Source organism: Haliotis cracherodii, unplaced genomic scaffold (genome assembly GCF_022045235.1).
Source record: "Haliotis cracherodii isolate W230 unplaced genomic scaffold, xgHalCrac1.p SCAF_16, whole genome shotgun sequence".
In the NCBI taxonomy this organism is placed as follows: domain Eukaryota; kingdom Metazoa; phylum Mollusca; class Gastropoda; order Lepetellida; family Haliotidae; genus Haliotis; species Haliotis cracherodii.
In genome coordinates this window covers 27942084-27964843 of record NW_027266271.1, presented here as the reverse complement: position 1 = coordinate 27964843, position 22760 = coordinate 27942084, and the positions used below count along the sequence as shown (strand labels likewise).

The window sequence follows — 22760 nt, the reverse complement described above, 5'->3', positions numbered from 1 at the left end:
GTTCGCCCCAATTATGTTTCTAGGTTTGTCAGCACCATACCCATGCTCATGGGTTTCACCGAAGTGGTAAACGTCTGAGACCTGCATCACTTCGTTTTTCCTCCAACATTAAGCTGACACGCCGTGATATAACTGGAATACTGTTCAAAGCGGCGTTAAACCCAACTCACTCACTCACTCACTCACCAGCTAGTTAACTGACAAACTTGTGACTTGAACTTCTAGGGCCCACACACACAATCTATTGTAAATGGGGACGCTGCAGGGGCCTTTTGGTTAAAGTGTTTGCTTGTCACACTGAAGAATCCGTTTTAATTCCCCACATGGGTACAATGTGTGAAACCGATTTCTGGCGTTCCTCGCAATGATATAGCTGGAACATTGCTAAAAGTGGTGTAAAATCATACTCACTCACTCACTCACTCACTCACTCACTCACTGTTGTAAGTGTCCACGTGAGAGTAGTTATGATAGATATTGAGCTGAGATGACTTGGTAAGGGTTGGAACAGATATGTGTATCTATGATTATTTTTCCCCTGATAACTACAACTGGTCCATTGAATCTGTGGTGTTACTAGCAAGGACATAAAGTTCAGCCTTCGGATGTGATGGAGAGGACTCCTTGGAGTCAAAGTTTTCTGATTGTTCATATTCCAGCCTCCTGCCTGACGGTTCTACTATATATTTCCCCAATACCTTTACACATAGCAGGGGCATAAGTGTCATACATTGGCTTCCTTATCAAACAGAACTCAGAAAAACATGCTACATTCAGAAGTAGTTCAGAAGAAAGTTTGCAAGCATTTGCAGCATTCTTGTCACCATCTCAACCAGTAGCTAGGGGCTCAACTCCACATTCACACCAATCCCTCATTAAGCTACACCGACTCTGCTGGGTAATGTAGATGACACATTAAGACATCTTTAATCCGCAGGCTTCATCACTTCAAGAAAGTAAATGTCAGACACTCCAGCCATAATGTAATTAAAAGTGGAAAAGTTTCATGTTTAAAAGTCCATCAGGCCTGCTTCACAGGTTTGTCAAGATGCCAAGAGGTGGGAGGTAATCTTAAAGATATGTCTTTTGTGTATTTTAGGTGAATTTGAGGTTATATATTTTTAAATAAAAGTTATAAACCAAATACGATGAAACATGAATGAAACAAAAAACGTAATTCTAATATTTCACTTTCTTTCAGAAATTTTGGGTCAGTGTAAGAAGAAAACGCATTTGTCTGGCATCACATGGAAAGAGACAACATGAAGTTTGCTGGAGTTTCTGAAATACTGCTGGAGACAATGAGTCCTTTTACTAAAATGAATTACAGACCTGCTGGGTCCCTGCGAAACAAAACTGAGTCCCACATGAGTCCCCCTCCAGCAGCAGGAAACACCAGAATGAGATAGTCTGTCCTCTCAAGGACATCCGTCTACAAGGCTGTACTCACCGTGACTGAGGGGCGGTCGGGTAGCCTAGTGGTTAAAGTGTTCGCTCGTCACGCCAAAGACCCGGGTTCGATTCTCGACATGGGTACAATGTGTGAAGCCCATTTCTGGTGTCCCCATATTGCTGGAATATTGCTAAAAGCGGCGTAAAACCAAACTCCCTCACTCACTCACTCACTCACCGTGACTGAAATCTTGGCAGCTGATATGGCATTCACTCCACTGGGACCATTTGGACAAGAGACACTCCCCTGGACACGACACATGGCATGTCTGAACCGTCTGGAACATATGATAATGATCATCAGCCAAGCTTCAGCTACTGTCACTATGGTATAAGTTTGCATCAGGCAAAACATTCTACTTCTTCTGAAACACAGCCTGCATTATTCTGGGAAATAGAATAATTATAATGGCATGTCTGAAATCCTGTAAAGTAATTTATGTGGAAAAAGTACCTATCTGATATACCGTATTTCCTCTATTAGACGCCAGGCCTCTAATAGAAGCCGGATCAATTGTTCAGTGCAAAAAATAGAAGCCGGGCCTCTAATAGATGCTGGGTCGATCAATTGATTGAGATATATCTACGGATATCAACAAACACAAAATATTTCCATTTCGTGACGATTCGGGACATTCGTTGTCATAGTGAAATGGGGGTATTAATAGAAGCCAGGCCTCCAATAGATGCCGGGCCTCTAATTGACGCCGGGTCAAACGCTTGTCTGAAATAAATAGAAACTGGGTGTCTAATAGAGGAAATACGGTACATCACACTGTGGCCCATACTGCAACCATGGTATAATGTGTATCTCATTGTGCCACTGTGTTGCAAGTTTGTATCTCACACTGTCATTACAGTATATGTGTGTATCTGATTGTTCCACTGTGTTGCAAGTTTGGACAGCCACTAGGGTGCATGTCCCTGTGAACCACTGGAAATCACAAATACCGCTATATGATAAATGTCGCAGTATCACAGGGTCCGAGTGCAATAACAATGATCAAATATAGCTCCCAAAAGGAATTATTTACTTTTTAATTGCATTGCTGACCTGACTGAGAAGTTAAGTGAGCAGATGTCATGGTTTGTTGGCCATTGTTCATTGTGCACCTTCCTTCCAGAGACAACTGAACTAATGAAGTTTCACATGCGATTTCCAATTTTCAAAATGGCCGCCATAGCTATGATCTGCAGATCATGGTGACATTCAGTGGAGTGGCATTATTTTTCCACATATTTTAGTATGTTTTGCACAATAAAACACTTTGGTTAAATAAAACATGTATTCACAGAGATTGTTCATCTATGAATACATACATAAAGAAGTGTAATCTTGTCCAGGAAAACATGTCAGTGCAGCAGAGAAAGCTGCATCAATTATGTGTGAGATGGATCGTGTATGTGTCGAGTCTGAATGAAACTCCATTACTCAGTGAGTCTGTAGCCTTGTCATGACACCACCAAGCTAGCTTGCTCCACACAACTGTGCATCTAAATCGATGCATGTGTTTAATGAGAAAGAACATGAAACCTAAACGTGTGGGTAGACCACTTTCAATTACTCATTGTTGTTAAATAAGTCCCAACTCAAAATTGTTGCCGTTTCTCAATTGATTATTCATGAAGTTGTCACCCAAAACATTTGCTTAAGTGAATTTTGAAAGAAGTACAAGAGCTTTGGAGAAAGAGCCCAGAGGGTGGCAGAATGTTTACTTCAGTTGTTTGACAGCATTCACACTCAGATATACTGGGAATAACACTCAGGTATACTGGGAATAACACTCAGGTATACTGGGAATAACACTCAGGTATACTGGGAATAACACTCAGGTATACTGGGAATAACACTCAGGTATACTGGGAATAACACTCATATACACTGGGAATAACACTCAGGTATACTTGGAATAACACTCAGATATACACTGGGAATAACACTCAGGTATACTGGGAATCACACTCAGGTATACTGGGAATAACACTCAGATATACTGGGAATAACACTCAGGTATACTGGGAATAACACTCATATACACTGGGAATAACACTCAGGTATACTGGGAATAACACTCAGATATACACTGGGAATAACACTCAGGTATACTGGGAATCACACTCAGATACACTGGGAATCACACTCAGGTATAGTGGGAATCAGCTATACTGGGAATCACACTCAGATATACTGGGAATCACACTCAGGTATACTGGGAATCACACTCAGGTATACTGGGAATCACACTCAGGTATACTGGGAATCAGCTATACTGGGAATCACACTCAGGTATACTGGGAATCACACTCAGGTATACTGGGAATCACACTCAGGTACACTGGGAATCACACTCAGGTATACTGGGAATCACACTCACGTATACTGGGAATCACACTCATATACACTGGGAATAACACTCAGGTATACTGGGAATAACATTCAGGTATACTGGGAATCACACTCAGATATACTGGGAATCACACTCAGGTATACTAGGAATCACACTCATATACACTGGGAATAACACTCAGGTATACTGGGAATAACACTCAGGTATACTGGGAATCACACTCAGGTATACTGGGAATCACTCTCAGATATACTGGGAATCACACTCAGGTATACTGGGAATCACACTCAGATATACTGGGAATCACACTCAGATATACTGGGAATAACACTCAGGTATACTGGGAATCACACTCAGGTATACTGGGAATAACACTCAGATATACTGGGAATCACACTCAGGTATACTGGGAATCACACTCAGATATAATGGGAATCACACTCAGATATACTGGTAATCACACTCAGATATACTGGGAATAACACTCAGGTATACTGGGAATCACACTCAGATATACTGGGAATCACACTCAGATATACTGGGAATCACACTCAGGTATACTGGGAATAACACTCAGGTATACTGGGAATCACACTCAGATATACTGGGAATCACACTCAGATATACTGGGAATCACACTCAGATATACTGGGAATCACACTCAGGTATACTGGGAATCACACTCAGGTATACTGGGAATAACACTCAGATATACTGGGAATCACACTCATATACACTGGGAAAGGAAATGTGAATGATGAAACAATCTCAACTGAGAACAATGCATTGACCCTCTGTAATGTGTTCTGTGAACACCTGGTGTCATCAATGATTTTAAGTGATCCATTCACACAATTTTCATCACCATTTGGCAATTTAAACCCAGTGGAATCTGTTTGGGCAGATAATCGAGACTTGTTATTCTCTGGCATTGGTGTTACATATTTAAAATGTTTATGAAGGGCAGGGATGCTTAACAGAACACATTAGCATAGCGGGCAGGTTTTACAGGATGCTCCATGTGATATCAATATCTAATCTGTTCAGGAACAAACAAAACAGAATACTTGCTGCTGGAGATGTGACAGACTATTTCTGTACTCTAAAACACAATCAATCTGCTTTTTTAGGTTAAACCAGTTTCCTTTTCCATAACGAAAAAGACAAATCTCTTTGGCAGAAAGCTGGGGTTTTCAATCACCTTCTATTGTTTTAATTTTTAGAAAAGTATCTGATCAATATCCTTGTCAGAAAAATAAGATAAATCTAACTTCCCAAACAAGATCCAAAATTAATATGGAAGCCATTTTTTCCTATCAATATGTTCAACCCAAAAGGATGAAATTATGGTAACTAAGTCATTCACCTATTCACCTATTGAATATTTCATGAGAGGCAAATGCTTCCAGGAGATGTGTTATAGACAGCCCACCTCACCTCACCTCAAGTCTCCTTGCAAATGACCACTGCATGCTTGGAGACTATTGTTAGCCATTCTCACTGTCCAAACAGTACCCAATCCAGAAATGTAGCAATTCTTGGATTACATTTAAAATGTAGAATGGTATGTTATCATGACAAAACGGTGTGTACTACAGCATTTCATTGTTATCCAAGTGTTTCCAAAACAAAACAATTTACAAGAGGACAATGTCATCACCATCTTGTACACCTGCAATAATAGATGATAAACCTAGCCTGAAGCTAGACAGTCAAAGGACATTATTCAAGGACATTATTCAAGGAATAAAAGCAACAAAACCCTTTCCATATTCATAACAAATTTACACTAAAAGCAACACATGAAAAGTGTTGTGATACAGTCTGAACTGCGCATTAACAGTCCCTACGTTTGCAATATAGACATGTTTGTCTTCCTCTGTTATTTTCTACAATGCTTTGTCGAATGTATAACTCCAGCACACAGCACCATTTTGTCATGACATGTTGTGATAGCAAATTGGTGCCCATAAAATAAAATTCATTTATAAAGTAAAAACATAACATATTTTAAGTTATGAGTAGTTTATTCATGCATTCACACACACACTTATCATAAATCTAAATTTACTATGTTGAGTATTGTTTAACTCTCAGTATAAATGAGTTATACATAAGTACTATTATCCTCAAACTAGTTCTATCTGTCTGCTGCTGACTTCTGTAATGATGATAATTAAAATTATTCATGAGACAGTGAAACTTTGTAAGTATAAATATGTGCTTCCACCTACACAGACAAATCAACAATTCCCTCTCTTCTGTTTGATAATGGAAAAAAAACAGAACTGATAATTTATGGGTAAATACTAGGCGTTCTTGCAAATAATTTCAATTTTTACAATCTAAGACATCAATCAAATTATATAACTCTTTCATATGGACTCCTTTTATGATCAAGAATGCCGATCAGGTGATTTTCTAAAAGGCTTCAGGATGTGACTGAAGTGAACAAGAATCCCATCAAAGTACTATAGAAGAATGTTATGACTGTTGACAAAAGGATTTTCATCAAAATACTACCAAAAAAGTCACCTTAATTTCATTACCGGTAATATTGATTTTCCAGCAAGACACATGTCTGAAACAAATGCTAATGACCATTACAAAAAAGTAACAATTTCTCACTCTCCTTTTCCCCAGCATATTTATGAATCTTGTTCTTGAGGCAGATAGCAAGGAAGCTGATGACTGCCAGTCGTATCAAGCCCATGAGCCAAAAAGTCTCCACAAATCCAAGAGATTTTGAGATTTTAAAAGAAAAGATTTTGGATCCTTAAGCTATTTCCGAAATATTCCCATAAACTAGGTAATAGCCGTGATTGTTTTGCAAGTCATGAAACGTACCACAAAACCCTCATCTTTGAGGGTATACAGAGGTGATATGTCTCCAGTTACACATTTCCCCAGGGTGTCCAAGGTAGTCATTGTATGGATTCAGGATTTACTTGGAGTAATTGGGTACAGTGGGAATATTCAGGGCCTGTGGAGTTGCGGAGTTTGACTGATGCCATGAATGTGTCAGTGGATATGTGTCATGGATAACGAACAGTATTAGGACAAGTAGTGTCACCTAATCTGTCAGTGTCTCATGGATAACAAACAGTATTAGCACGAGTCGTGTGACCTAATCTGTCAGTGCAGGAAGGTAACATAGAAACCTGGCAGGCTAGGTCTGCATGTGCTTACCGGTAAAACATGATCTCCCTATTCAAGTGAGGGTGTTAGCAAGTGTCTGTCTTCTTCAACCCTTTATGCCACTATGTTATAAGAAAGAGATGGATCCGTTGTTTTAACCCCATGGCAGAAATACCAGTATGATGACCGATTGACTTGGTCATGTCTTTATTGCATATTCATCTTATAAAATGCTCCTATTGCAAATGTGTTGCCTCTTTTCTTGTCTGGATTAAATAACCATGTTCAGAGAGATAACCAGACAAACGTCGGTCACATACCACTTATCTTACGCCTGTTTCTGAAGGTATCTAACAAGCTGTAAGATAAATGGTATCTAACATGCACAAGTGCAATATTTTATTTCCCTAAAATTGCACCATTTTACCATTGAATCAATGCATAGTTTGTCTTCTATCACATTTGCAGGGGTGCATTAATACATAACACAAAGGTCACATGTGATGTCATCTAGTTTATTGCTCACTACTTATACCTCAAGTCTTTGACAGGCATTTAGAAGTTGGAAGAACATGAATACAGGTCACTTTAATGGATAGCAAGTTCTTTTATTCTTTCTCATGATGTTTCAGGGCTAGTTCTTCCAGCAGCTTCAGGTGAATGCTGAGTAAGTACAATATATAGATACAATAGACGGACGGACGGACGGACAGACAGACAGACAGACAGACAGACAGACAGACAGACAGACAGACAGACAGACAGACAGACAGACAGATAGATAGATAGATAGATAGATCTTGATCTGTTTACTCCTACCTTGTGTCTCATGTAACCCTCCACAAAACGTTTTCAGTTATATCCGGAGATTATTTAAGCGATGCTGATGATTCAAATGAGTGTGTAAGAAGTAATTATACCAAATATTTCTGCTTCATGCTTCATGGATACATATGGCACAGACCATTTGTTAAAAAATTAAACGATATATTACCTCCTGCCTCGTGTTTTTCAACGTTTGAGATGAAAACCTAATCATGAATTAACTGTGGCCTGAGGGACACATGAAAGTCACACAAAATTTGGTTTATTGTAACAAGACAGCTGTTGGCAGCAAAAGAATACACGCTGGTCAAGTAACAAAAATGGTGCTTTGCGATACGAACAGTCTCGATTAATGAGTTAAATGTGAAATGTACAGTTAATTACAAAACATTTTCAAGAGAATAACAAATGGCAAGAAGTGACATTACCCCCATAAATGACTATCTGTCATTATTTTGTCTTTTCGATGTGGAAATAACGTAAAAAGGAAGTAAACGGTTTGTGTATGGGCCAGACATTTACAACAAAGGGAGACAATTTGCAGGGAGGTAACTTTTGTTTTACAATATTTCTATCCAAGTGTTATGTTCACTGCAATGAAAATATAACTTTTCTCACTTCTGAAAACTGAAGTACATAGCCAAACAAATTATTTCTCAGCCCTTGATCACCCACATAATAACAAATAGCAGAATTGTTAACAGCAAGGTTGTTTCTCTTCTCTTAAGGATACCCTCAAGAGGGCCTGGCAGCTGTGGGCAGGTGCCTCATGTATTCCTACATCAATCAGACTTTGTAGAGATCTGTGTCTGGCCTACTGTACTGTGATCATCTAATGGAACTTAGCGAGAGAAAGGGTTTGGGAAGGAACATAGAGGCACTTTGGTGCAACACTCAATCAAGAGCATGACCCTGACAGAGCAAAACAATCATGATCAGACAAATCTGTGATTTGAACTCTTTAATAACTGATCCTGGCATGGCAAAGGGGAGAATCTCTGAAAGTGTCGTTAGACACATACTGGTGCATCTGTGCAAACCTTAACAAATGTTAAAATCACTTCATGGAAATATACCGAAGATAAATGCCAGAGAACTACCAGTCTTGATTATCCAATGAAACAGATTCCATTGGGTGTAAATGGCAAAATAGATGTGAAAATTATATGAATGGATCACCGAAAATCAGCGATGGAAACAGGTGTTTTCTGAAGAGTAAGCATGTCCTGTCCTACAGGTAGCACCTGTAAATCACAAAATTTGCATGCACAACTAAGTGTTTGACTGGGTCCTGACCTGTCCAGGTCTACTTGATACTTTAACATGGCTTTGCTGAACTATCGGGATGGACCACATAAGCTTATTAAACCCTACTCACCTTCATCACTAGTTTTGCCACATCCACTGGACACTTGTTTGTTTCAACAGCCAACCCATCCTCACCAACACAGGACACATTCCGTGTCTGGATGCTCTCTCCACAAACTCCAGTCTCAGCCTGGCATTCGGACCAGTCGGAAATGATCCAGCGATAGCAGCCTTTCTTGAAGCAAGGTTTGGATTGGCGCAGTTCAGTCTCTGGGGGACATCTTCGCCCATTACCTAGCGGGTTCTCGATGACTGTCCGGTTCCTTTGTGTAACACCTGGAAGAGTCAGTGAGGGACTTTTGTCTTACACCGCTTTGAACAGTATTTCAATAATATCACAGAACGTCAGCTTGTATATACAAACTTGTACATTAGTTAGAAATATCAGTAGTAACCTTAGATCAAACTCAGAGTCCATTCTTATAATTTTTATTTTGTGGAAAATATATGTCCATTGAGAAAGTATTACAATGTAAACATCTTCGACAATACCACTCTCTCCATACTTGTTACCACTGATAATACACTCGGAATTGACAGAGTTAATGCTTGAAATATAAGCAACAAAACCCTTTCCAATTTCATAAGAAATCTCTACTAAAAGCCGAATTCATTGCATGATTCCAATGATATCATGAACATGTGTTTGTGAATCACTATCAAATAGTGATGAGACCAGATGTTCACAAAGCGAAATTTGATTCAGACTTCTAAAACGACGACTCTCAAGATTAATTGCATTACTTGGGGACCAAATCTACCCTGGAATCCCCATGTGAGTGATTAGAAATTTTTCACAGGTATGTATGCAAACATCAAACAATAGTTATCATTGTTAAATAATTCTAAGAATACTACCTCTATTACATCATAGCCATAAATCCTGTATTTTGGTTGCAGACACACTATAACTAAATCTTAAGATTTTCAACAGAAGTCTTCTTCACTGTCAACTACACACAACTAGTTGTTCCCCTAATAGCACATTTAGCTCTTCAGCTCTTCTGCGCAAATGAGCGGGAAAAACCTCAGCCAAAATAAAGGATTTATGGCTATAATGTTATAGAGATAGGGTATTCGCAGGAATTAATATCCTTATGACTTTGAAGGTTCATCTTTCAAACATCTTTTACGAAACTGTAACATTTATGTTACATACCAAGGCCACATTTTGTTGTGCATGGCGTCCAGTCGGACCAGTCAGAGAGCAGACAGTCATTATCACATGGTATCTCACATGACACAACCATGGACTCGGTCACCTCGCCCTGGATCTGGAAGAAAGGGAGGTAACCCATGATTACTCTGCACATGCAGATTGTCACATACAGCCTCATATCCAATAATAATATATGTAATTTCTAAAATCTAGTTAGCACATAAGAAACATAATATCAAACTGGGTGATCAACACTTCATAATCCAATAATATATTGTATAATGACATGTATGAATACATTCTCAAGGTTTTATTCAACAGAAACAATTACAAGATGACCTACTACATTTCCAATTTATTAAGTATTGCTACCTCAGGTCTTATCTGTAGTAGTTGAGGAACATTCATAATTTATTTCTTAATTCAAACTCAACTTTTAATCACTCCTGGAGCTACTATCAGGACGACATTCAGTGTGAGACAATTGTATCTAGAGTTGTCTCCCCTAAACACCTGCACTTCTATTTGGATGACATTGCACTATGAGACAATGGTATCTAGAGTTGTCTCCCCTAAACACCTGCACTTCTATTTGGATGACATTGCACTGTGAGACAAAGGTATCTAGAGTTGTCTCCCCTTAACACCTGCACTTCTATTTGGATGACATTGCACTGTGAGACAAAGGTATCTAGAGTTGTCTCCCCTAAACACCTGCACTTCTATCCTGACTTCATTGCACGGTCAGACAGTGATATCTAGAGTGACTAACTAAGGATGTTAGCCCAAAAATTTTACTAATGAGGTCACTGCTGCCCGAAGTTTTACTAGCGAGGTCACTGCTACCCGACGGTTTTATTATGTCAACCAACCCTGAGTAGGAGAGTTTTATCCGACTTATGAACCATCGAAACAACATTTTTCAATAATTATTTAATATCATGCATTATTACACTCTAAAGAAACACTTATAAAATATATCTGGCTTGGAAATATTTGCTACATTGGTACATTCTCATGTACTGAATTTCTTCAACCAGTTCTGTGGTCGAAAGGTCAGAATGTCTGACGACTGATCAGGAGGTTGTGGGTTCGATTCCCCTCATCCATAATGAAAACGTTTCATTTGTTGTCTTCGATTTTAGAACATTTGATGTTTGAAACACTAATTTCAAACTTCAACTGCTTATCTACTCATCAGTTTTTACCAGTAAATCTCCATACTCGGTCTTACTTGTAAAAAGTAAAAGGTCTGAAGAGGTTTATACAAAATAACGTCCAAAACTATGGTCAATATTTGTGACATGTTAAGGAAGATTCAGAACCAGTGCAAAATCTAGACTTGCTTCATTTATGAAGACAGCATTACAGTAAGGGCTGGGCAGAGGGGAAACTATGGTTTAGTGACTGTGAGACAGACTCAGGTAACTGATTACCTTGTACAGAGACCAATAGAGTTGCACTCACTTTTGTACAATAGATGCTGTCGACGGTGCGGCCCCGTTCATCTCGGCACCATGCGTACCTCTCCTTGTGCCCCACCCCACACTCGTCATGCCCACTGTTCACCAGACACGATGTCCACTCAGACAGCTGCCAGGAGTACTCGATGCAGTTGTCTCCCCTCACACAGGGCTGCTGCTCCACCATGTGCGTACAGTTGTTGTGGGACTTGATGAAGTAAGATGCGGGTTTCCGAAGAAGATTGCGAGACCTCCTCTGAGTCTGTCGGCCATTACATGGCTGTAACAAATGGCAATATATTACATGTAGCATCAATGATGTCGGTGCCTATGTTTTCGGTAAATGCACTGAGCAGTATACCTTTTGCTTCATACTGATCAGCTAGTTCACACCAGCGTGTCATCACAAACATCATACTGTTTCAAATAATTCCAGACGATGTCATCACAACATCATACTGTTTCAAATAATTCCAGACGATGTCATCACAACATCATACTGTTTCAAATAATTCCAGACGATGTCATCACAACATCATACTGTTTCAAATAATTCCAGACGATGTCATCAGTCATAAATTACACCCACCATGGCATGACTATACATTATCAGCTAGTTCACACCAGCATGTCATCACGACATCATATTGTTTCAAATAATTCCAGACGATGTCATCAGTCATAAATTACACCCACCATGGCATGACTATACATTATCAGCTAGTTCACACCAGCATGTCATCACGACATCATATTGTTTCAAATAATTCCAGACGATGTCATCAGTCATAAATTACACCCACCATGGCATGACTTTACATTATCAGCTAGTTCACACCAGCATGTCATCACGACATCATATTGTTTCAAATAATTCCAGACGATGTCATCAATCATAAATTACACCCATCATGCCACGACTACACATTATCAGCTAGTTCACACATTGCACCACTTTGATCATCACCAGATGACTGTTACAACAAGCCCGGAGTACTGTGGGCCTATGTTCTAATGGGAGATACCTTGGTAAAGTCTAAACCCAACACACCTCCATACTGACCCATGAAGGGGTACAAGGGGCCAAGGTCCTGAAGGTCCTGAAGGGCCCTTAACTGGGTGAATTCAAAACTCATCACAGTGCTATACTCGCAGATCATCACTTCACTTGATGACTGATACAGGGTACTGTTGGCCTATGTCCTGATAGGGCAATACCTTGGTTAAGTCAAAACTTATCGCAGTGCCATACTGTCCCCGATCCTCACTAGATGACTTACGATACGCCCCAGACACTGTTGGCCTATGTTCTGATGGGGAGATACCTTGGTAAAGTCTAAACTCGTTACAGTGCCATACTGACCTGAGTGCATGCTGTCCACGCCGTCCAGTCACTGAACACACAGTCGCCGGGGCAGGGCAGCAGACACACTTGGTTCTCCTCCAGGCGCTCGTGCTGGTTACACAGACTGTCATCTGGGAACGTTCCGGCCAGTCGCGTCTCCCCGATAGTCTTACATCTGAGAGGACAGACACATTTTGTCATGAGCATAGTGTGCTTCTTAGATTCATTTAAGAATTGACTGTATTTTTTATAGTTGTATATATCAAAGCAGACAAAAATGATGGGATTCATAAACATTCCAGGTGTAGAAATACATATTGTGGCGTGACATTAATCAGGTGATTTAGTTATGCACATAAGTTGACATGCCTACAAAGTCAGTAGCCAATAACGGAGAATAAGATCAAAACAATGTTCATATGACCTGTCAATAAAGGCAAGATGCGAGAAGAACTGCAACAGTCACGACTGTAATGAACCGGAACAAATATGTCCAGGAAAAGGCGGCTGTTTCAAATGACATGGTCAGTTACCGCCAGATTCAAACATTAGTTCCCTGAGAATGGGAAGACACAGTTGGAAAAATGTGAGCAGGGAAAAAACAGGCGAGGGAGCCTGCACATTTGCTGTTTCATTCCTTCTCAGCCTTCTCTCTCAAAGGGTAGTTTGGACAATGAATATGCATGAATTTCGGTAAATGTCCTGTACAAGGTGATGCACATGAGCAAAAAGGTAATTCCGTCGACTGTAATATTGGGATTCCTAAACATTCCGTAGTGATAAAAGTAGTCCTCCTCGGCAGGTGTGGCTTAAATTTTTACATTCATGTGGAAATGAATGCAATAACACGTGACAAATTCAGCTAATCACGATACAGGAATTTCAATGAACACAACAAAAATTTAATCATATAAAGATGTAGACATGGTGAATAATGTGGTGATTGGGGATTTAACTTACAGCAGAAATATCATATTTTGGCACCAGCATGCACTGACTCACAATCGAAACCAAGGCCTTCGAAACAAAAACAAATGCCTAAATCAACAGGCATATCCTCTAAAACCTCCATTTTAGGCTATTTTCACCTTATTGTGTACAAAATGTGGTAGCTGTAGTGAAGACCAGATTGTTTACCGGCCACCATCGCATGGCAGGAATACGCCTACACAGTGTGACGTAACCAACACTTACTTTGTTATACAGATTGTTTACAGGCCACCATCGCATGGCAGGAATACGCCTGCACAGTGTGACGTAACCAACACTTACTTTGTTATACAGATTGTTTACCGGCCACCATAGCATGGCAGGAATACGCCTGCACAGTGTGACGTAACCAACACTTACTTTGTTATACAGATTGTTTACCGGCCACTATCGCATGGCAGGAATACGCCTGCACAGTGTGACGTAACCAACACTTACTTTGTTATACAGATTGTTTACAGGCCACCATCGCATGGCAGGAATACGCCTGCACAGTGTGACGTAACCAACTCTTACTTTGTTATACAGATTGTTTACAGGCCACCATCGCATGGCAGGAATACGCCTGCACGGTGTGACGTAACCAACACTTACTTTGTTATACAGATTATGTGAGTGGCAGATGCGACGGGCAGCTCAAGCTTACCCTTTCTCCAAACACCTTGTGCTGTGACTGATTTTTAGTGATCCATTCATAAAATTTTCAACTCTATTTTGCATTTTATGCCTAATCAAGACAGATGATTTTCCGGTGTTTTATGTTCATAAGCCTGAAGTGTAGACTTTACCACCTTGTCAAAACACATGAGCATAGGCATGGTGCTGACAAACCATTTAAGTATCATAATCAGGGGAAATCTGGGATTCAATCTTACAAAAAAAGGGTTCACCCATGATCACCACATTCACCAAACAAGACAAGATTGTGTAAACTCCTATTTAAGAGTGATAAGCAAAAGTTTAACTCACCTGACACTTCTGGACTGAGTCCCATGTCCACATCCGGTGCCCGTCATGGGTCGACAGGAGCCCCACTTGGACCCCTCCCAGACGTGGTACTCGCACGGGGAGCGACACACACGGCTCTGGGTCTCCTGCAACACACACGACAACAATGGTGGTCAAACAGTCCTACATTCTACCAGCAAATAAAAAAATATTGATTCTGATTGGCCAAACAGTGGTTTCAAATAATAATAACTACTTCTGTTTGAAATAACTGATTAGATTGCCTTGTGATGACCACATCTCAGCAGACATATATGAAAAAAACTAATTCGTTTGTTTTGATTTTGTTCCAAATACAAATTAGTGCACTTGAAACTACAGGTAACTCAGACTGGTTCTGTGGATAGAGCATCTGCCTGGAGAGCAGAAATTTGTGGTTGGATCCCCAGGCACATAGCAACAGATGCTAAGAGATGGTACTTGTTGTTACCCTGTCTGAAGCTTGGCATTAAGGGGCTAATATAAGAACTGGTCGGTATAGTCAGTTTTCTGTGCTTGAGTGGGATATCCATGTTAAACTGTGGCATGGCATCCCAGTGGCCTAACACTATGAAATCGGCATTAGTCGGAACTAGTAGCCTGCAACCTCGGGGTATCGCGGTACTTGTCATGTACGCTAAACGGAAAAAAATGCATTCACTAACCGTTATGATTATTCGTGTTCTCTGTATCAGATATAATTCATTTTATCAAACAATGCATATTTTACTGATAAAAGTTCATTATTTACATTAGTAGCTCCGAGTAAAAGCCGGGCCTCGCACCCTGTTTGAAAAGGGAGAGAACTCCATCGTATCGCGGTACAGAGAAAAGTTGTGTATGGAGGTCCGAATTGGACAAAAAGAGGACATAATTCTACCAACCACTTGGTATGATCATGCCAGACATCAGCGATTTGTCCAGACAAGTGCAAAGACAGCACAAGCAAAATTCTAAAAGTGTTATCAGCAATAAGGATTCAATGCATTTTTACCGAAAAGTAAGAGAAAAATATTTTTACAAGTCAACAACAAAATATCAGAAATGACATTTTAAGATTGTTTAAAAAAAATTGGATGACAATAATTTGTCACAAAATGGAAAAAATGTTAAAAGTCAACAATAAATATATAAAAAGCACTCCCAGTATGCCCAAAGTATGTATTTATCTTTTGGTTACTAGTGGAGAACGTATTTCTAAGTTTGGCATTATGGCCCTTATGATCTCCCAATAGATTCTGGGCACAGAGCGGGAAAAAATGTGCGGACTACGTAACTTCCGTTACCTTATTAGTCGCCATGAATATGCAGATGATCTAGTTCAGGTCGATAGAGAAAGTTTACTTACGTACAGCAGACGGAACATTCCGAGGAAATTGAAATTGTTTACGAAGTGAGCACTTTCTGGTTACCGATTTGCATCAATAGACAGCCGCTAAGAGGCGTGTCCCGCGTGAACTATCGGAAATCACAAATGCCGCGATACGATGAATGCCGCGGTACCATGGGGTCCGAGTATACAAACAGCCACATACACACATATGTATTTAATAAAAAAATCTTGAATGTGATGTGAAAGCCCACTTCACCTCACTGTTAACCTGACTCTTGACAACACAGTATGTTTATCTTCCAGACAACAGCAGGTGAGGATCAGGGCAAAAGAATGATTGAACATAAACTTAATGTGTCGTGATGAATTCTGATGAAGAGATATTCCACTGAATCTATATAAGGTCATAGCCCTGATGGGAAGACCCTTTTGTAAAACACAGTTATGGACAGGCCAGAGTAACAAAATGTTCCAGTTTGTGAAGTTTTTGTTTACATATATATGTATAAAACCCATTAACACAATAGAAACTAATGACTTTGATCTTTAAAGTGATGAATGTTTTGTAATAAATACAATCCTTGAAAAATATTTCAAACTTGGATGCCTTTGAATAATTTGGCAAACTTCGTTAGCCATTGTGGCTATTTAGTCTGAAATAGTACTAACAAGGGCCTATAAGTATGTCATCAGTCTGTTGAATGTTAGAGACCAACAACCAATCAGGTGTCAGTTCTATTGTTTACCTTGCGGGTACCATCGAGTGAAGGGCACTTCCTGCCCCCGTCCGCCGGCTGCGTCGCGATGCTGCGGAATCGTAGCTGCATGCCCGAGCCGCAGGTGACGCTGCACTGCGACCAGTCGCTCCACTCCGTCATCTCACAGTCCACCGGACACGGCACAATGCACACCTCCTCCTTGTACTCTGTGAAACAAGGAAATACTTCACGAGACTGTGGCCCTATGTCATACCTATACCTATCCATAACAAGGTTCCCTGCTGACCATAGAAACCAGGCACCCAGTCCCTGTCAAGGTGAATTACTGAAACATTCATGAATACGGAGTAATGTCCATTATCATACCTCCATGTCAGAATGATGAGACCTGATTGGGCCACGTGATCTTGATAAAATACCATGTATCCCGCCATGGGAAAAAACATTCTCAGCTGGAGAATAAATCCCTTATACCCCGCCATGAGCAAGTCAGGCTTCGCATGGATTTCTGAGAGGCGGAATAAATCCCCAATACCTCTCTTCAAAACAAAAAGCCACACGCTTTTTCCGAGCCAATAGAAGTCCTGTGACATAGCACAAGTTTACCTCAGCTCAACTGTTTTCTATCAAATTTGAATTTGTTTTAATTCTTTTACAATGTCATATTAAAACATGTCGGTAAGATAATTCGTTGTAGCTGGATCACAAGGGGTACATGGGGTTTTATGCATCCCTTGTTACGTTTTATACCACAGCATAAAACCTAAAGCGGGACACATAAATCCCATGTATCCCCATGATCCTGCTACAAATTATATTGTTTACATACAACATTCTCAACAGTATTCAGAAGGAAGGTGGGTTTTCCAGACAATCAAGGTCTGGACTAACAGATATTTGGGACTAACGTGTCTCACATAATTCGAAACACATCCTCCTACCTGAGTTGAAACATTTATCTGCACTTTCCATATCCCTCCTGTCATTTTGACATGCGTAGGCCTTGAACTGTTTCCCACTTCCACAGTACGCCTGCGTGGGGTCACTTCTCATGGACTCGTTGGCGTCGCGATGGCGGATGGACTTGAGGGACATCTGGGCAAACCTCTGTTTGACATCATCCTTCTCGTCCAGGATGCAGTCCGACCAGCCACCAATCACCATGGGAGACAACTGGCTGCACTTGCACTTCTCCTGCTCGTCCAGCTGGTACTTGTGTCGACAAACAGGGTTGAAACGACTATCACCTGGAACACAGGGATACAGGTATGTCATTAAAGGCAGGCATATTTATATATGATACATAGTTAGAAAGATGTTGGTATTCAGGCACTACATCACCTGAACACTACTGGGCCCCATTCCACCAAGCCATCTGAGCGCTACGACTGACATAAGTCTTTGTTAAAGTATGGGAGTTACCAATTTATTAGCACTACAATCACTTTGTGAAATGGGGCCCCGTCAATTATTCTCATAAATTTCTAGAGACAGATTCTTCAAAATACCTCTACAACTGCCACACATTAATCTTAATCATCATCATCATCATCATCATCATCATCATCATCATCATTTGCAACGATCATAATTTGTTTCGTAATTACCAGGAGTACATTTTCTACTGGTTGTTAAAGTTTTTAAAAGACTCATGCCAAGTCTGTCTTGATTCTTCTCAACAATCTGATAGGATGTTCAAAAGGATCATTTTAACATCTATGTTACCTAAAAGTTTGCGTGTCCGGAATCTGAAACCATTGCAGCCTCCTACACATCTCTCCCAGGGTGACCAATCAGAGATGTGACACTCCTTGGCACATGCCACATAGCACTTCTCCACTATCGGGGGCATGGCACCGATTTCCCACAGACATGTGTTGGTAGGGTGTTTAGTTCCATTGCCATGCTGACATGAGATATCTAGGAATTGAAAACAGAAAAATTAAAACATTTAAAACAGATATTGTTAGCGAGTGAATGTTAGACTGTATCTATATTACAGGAATATCACAACCTCCTGTGAATAATGGAATGAGGAGAAACTGACCAAATGTTTAAAGCAGGAACAGTGATCCACACTATTAGATGAGGATGACATAGAACAATCTGGGTCACAAATGTGCAGTCAGTTGATCTCAATCTGGGTCACAAATTTGCAGTCCGTTGATTTCAATCTGGGTCACAAATGTGCAGTCAGTTGATCTCAGTTTGAGTCAACTCTTGCAGAGAAGTACTGTAGAACTATTCTGTTAGAACTCAACATGGAGTCCGTTAGATGCAAAGATTGGAATTACACTGAAACATACTAAAAATGTCAGCTCGTATAAGTTCAAACACTGACAATCAACGACTGACTCACTCCGAGCACGAAGTCCATTTCCGCAGTAGGGGACGACCGGCGGCAGGATGCAGCTGCTCCAGTTCGACGTCTCCCACTCGTACTGCTCGCAGATCGGCAGGTGGAGGCACTGGCGCTCCTCAAACAGACTGTTGGGGCATGGCGTACCGCTGCCTTCTGGGAACTGCAAGATGTAGCGCTGACGTTGTTGCTTGGGAAGGATTTGGCGTGCTAGAAATATATAAATCATGTGTATAAGCTCCCTGTACATTAAAATTAGTTGTAACAGTTTGGTCCAGAGATGTAGACATAGTGACTACTTGATGATTTTATGAGCGCTTCTAATGTTTCAGTGTTCAAAGAACGTTATCAATGACTGACTGTATATTATATGCCATCTATGCTGTTACCTTTTATAAGGTTAGAACTAAACATTTTAAAGAAATCATTTCTGCAAAATATTATTTTTGTTTACAAAGCTGATATCAAGAATGAGATTAGCCGGTGGAATGATGTACTTCATGGAGAATTTCCTTCAACTATTTCACTCCACAAAATGATCTAAACCTGAAGTTCATTTATGTCCACACACAGTTTTAGCATCTGATATTAAGATGTTCCAGGGAAAAACAACATCCCCATCACTTTGACACGAGCACCTACCCCTGATGTTGAGACACTCCACTCCACAGCTGGACCACTCCGCCCACTCCGTGACCAAGCAGTCTTTAGGACACTCCACCGTGCAAGTCTGGGACTGTTTGGGCTTCACACGATCCTCACATCTGTAAACACGCAATGTTCCTCGTGTATCATGTAAACCACATCAACACAACCTTTCATAACCATTTACAGATTGTAGAAGCATATAGCAATCTTGATTATCCCATTAGAATCAGGGTGAGTGAATGATTTTTGTTTTATGCCCTTTTCAGCAAAATTCCAGCTCTATCACAGCAACCTGGAAATATCAAGGCAGGGAAAGTCAAACAATGTGTGTGTATGAAAACCCAGTGATTGATATTGTGAGCAGCAATCCATGCTGTCTGGGTGAGACGGTACTCAATAACAGACCCTGACCATCCAATTCATTATTTTACCTGCTATGACCAGGAATGGTTGCTGCAGACCAATTCTAATCAGGAAACAGACTTGTGAGCAAATGATCTAAGTGTGTAGAACAGAATATGGACTGATTGCCCCATGAATAAGAACCCTGGTACCCACAGTCAACAGATCTGCCTCCACTTCACCCATAACCCCCTCAACAAAGCACTGGCACCTACAACTGACCGATCTGCCACATCACCCGTTTCCCCCTCAACAGAATCCTGGCACCAACAATCAACCGATCTGCCACCACATCACCCGTTTCCCCCTCAACAGAACCCTGGCACCAACAATCAACCGATCTGCCACCACGCCACCAATTACCTCCGCTCAAGCACAGTTTGGCCCAGGTGGTTGTAGCACTGCACGTTCCTCTGCTGAATGCCCCGCCCACAGATCTGGGTGGCCTTTTCCAGCAGACACTTGCCCCAGTCTCCATGCTTCCACCGGTACTTGGCACACTCCACCAGGGCGGGGCATGGCTCCTCCTCCTTCAGAAGGGGGGCACAGGGCTGACCATCTGTAACACACACTCACTGTCATCACGGGGTACACAGGAAATAATCTCACAGGTCTGAAGCTCACCTGAATTACCATGAAATAATGCACCCGTATTTAGAATTCTGTGCGCTACTTTTTAGAGGCACCATAGCAGGGATGATAAAAATTTCAGCTTCATAGGCCTTGTAGTTTTCAAGAAGATAAAATGACAGACAGATAGACAACCTGACGGACACATGCAGACAATGTGCCATCATATAAACTCACTTGAGTTTCAGTCAGGTGAGCTAAAATGGTGGTACAAAAATTAAAATATGAAAGTCTTGTTGATATTACTGAATAAGTTGGGTTGAGTTAATAATGTTATTCACTTCCCAGGGTGTCTGCCTAATGAAGAAACAAGCACACACACCATTCATTGTAGACCCTAACACTTTCGTAAAACCCACAACCATGAGGTTACAAATCTAGGTTCTTGACCCAGAATCAGTGGATCCTTGGGCTACCCATAGCTATCCATCACTACAAAACAGGATGTGACTATTCCATTACCAAATAGGCACGGTCAGGTGAACATATACTACTCAAAAGAAGTTAAAGAACACCCGATTTTTTCATATTAGTGTAGTGAATTTATAACGCCATGACAGACTAACTCTAGGAATAAAAAGAATTGCGTGTTCTTGGACTATAGCAGTAGGAAAGAATCAGTTGTTCTTATACTTCTTTCAGGTAGTACATGTATAATATTATAAGCTCAATGTTCACCCATACATGTTGGGCCTAGTGGTGTACTAGGACACTCAGCTTGTGAAGCCCTGTACACCCTTCTAGTGATGCTAGTGTAGCCACCATAAAATTTCTGAGTCCCGTAATTGGAGGGTCGGATCAGAGGTCGGACGCCTTGTCCACATGACCAGAGAGGTTAACCCCGTCAGCAAGCTTACAAGGTAAGGATGTCATCTGTGGGATGACTCTGGCGCCCAACGTGGCGCTGAGAATGTGCATATCAAATTTGAGCAAAATAAGTCTCAGTACCCTACTATGCGGTCCGGGAAGTGCCTTCTGTTGACGGGGGAGTATGTAGCAGGGCGTGGAGTCATCCCACAGATGACATCCTAACCTTGTCAGCTTGCTGACGGTGTTAACCTCTTTGGTCATATGGATAAGGCGTCTGACCTCTGATCAGAAGGTCTGTGCTTCGAATCCCATCATGGGACTTGGAAATTTTATGGCCGCTACACTAGAAACTGATGTCCCAAGCTGCTGACACAGCTATACTCCTACCTTTCCCACTGAAGGCCAGGATCCTCCTCTCCCTCTTCCTGGTCGTTGGGACACTGCCGGTGCAGGGCTCGGGGCACCGGGTCCAGTCGCCCCACTCCGACAACACACAGTCATTCCAACATGGCACGTAGCAGTCCTCCCAGTCCTCCGTCCGATGTTCATGTTCCCAGCACAAGCTCTCAGACACTCTCTCCTGGAAAAAAAATAATAAAACATAAATTTGTACATTATCTTTACCATAATTGATGTCCCTTTACTAGAAACCATCCTCATCATAAGACGAATATATGAATGCCCCTTCTGCCCCTTCTGTCATCTCTACTCATCCAATGATCCCATCTCTGCCCATCCAATGATCCCATCTCTGCCCATCCAATGATCCCATCTCTGCCCATCC

The 22760-nt window shown here is 41.0% G+C and overlaps 1 protein-coding gene across 7 annotated transcripts in view; it reads right to left on the bottom strand.

Annotated features, from left to right (window-relative positions):
- The window catches only part of LOC139464043 (thrombospondin type-1 domain-containing protein 7A-like), a 402501-nt gene that overhangs the window by 60302 nt on the left and 319439 nt on the right, over positions 1-22760 (bottom strand). For all 7 annotated transcript variants that reach the window (XM_071245564.1, XM_071245563.1, XM_071245558.1 and 4 more), the window contains 13 exons: positions 22364-22556; positions 20900-21095; positions 20129-20250; positions 19487-19696; positions 18853-19047; positions 18069-18374; positions 17155-17333; positions 15058-15182; positions 13117-13273; positions 11758-12033; positions 10291-10405; positions 9142-9407; positions 1631-1730 (listed from right to left, as the gene is read on the bottom strand). In XM_071245564.1, coding sequence (XP_071101665.1) covers positions 1631-1730; positions 9142-9407; positions 10291-10405; positions 11758-12033; positions 13117-13273; positions 15058-15182; positions 17155-17333; positions 18069-18374; positions 18853-19047; positions 19487-19696; positions 20129-20250; positions 20900-21095; positions 22364-22556 — 2440 coding nt within the window. The remainder of the gene's footprint in view (positions 1-1630; positions 1731-9141; positions 9408-10290; positions 10406-11757; positions 12034-13116; positions 13274-15057; positions 15183-17154; positions 17334-18068; positions 18375-18852; positions 19048-19486; positions 19697-20128; positions 20251-20899; positions 21096-22363; positions 22557-22760) is intronic.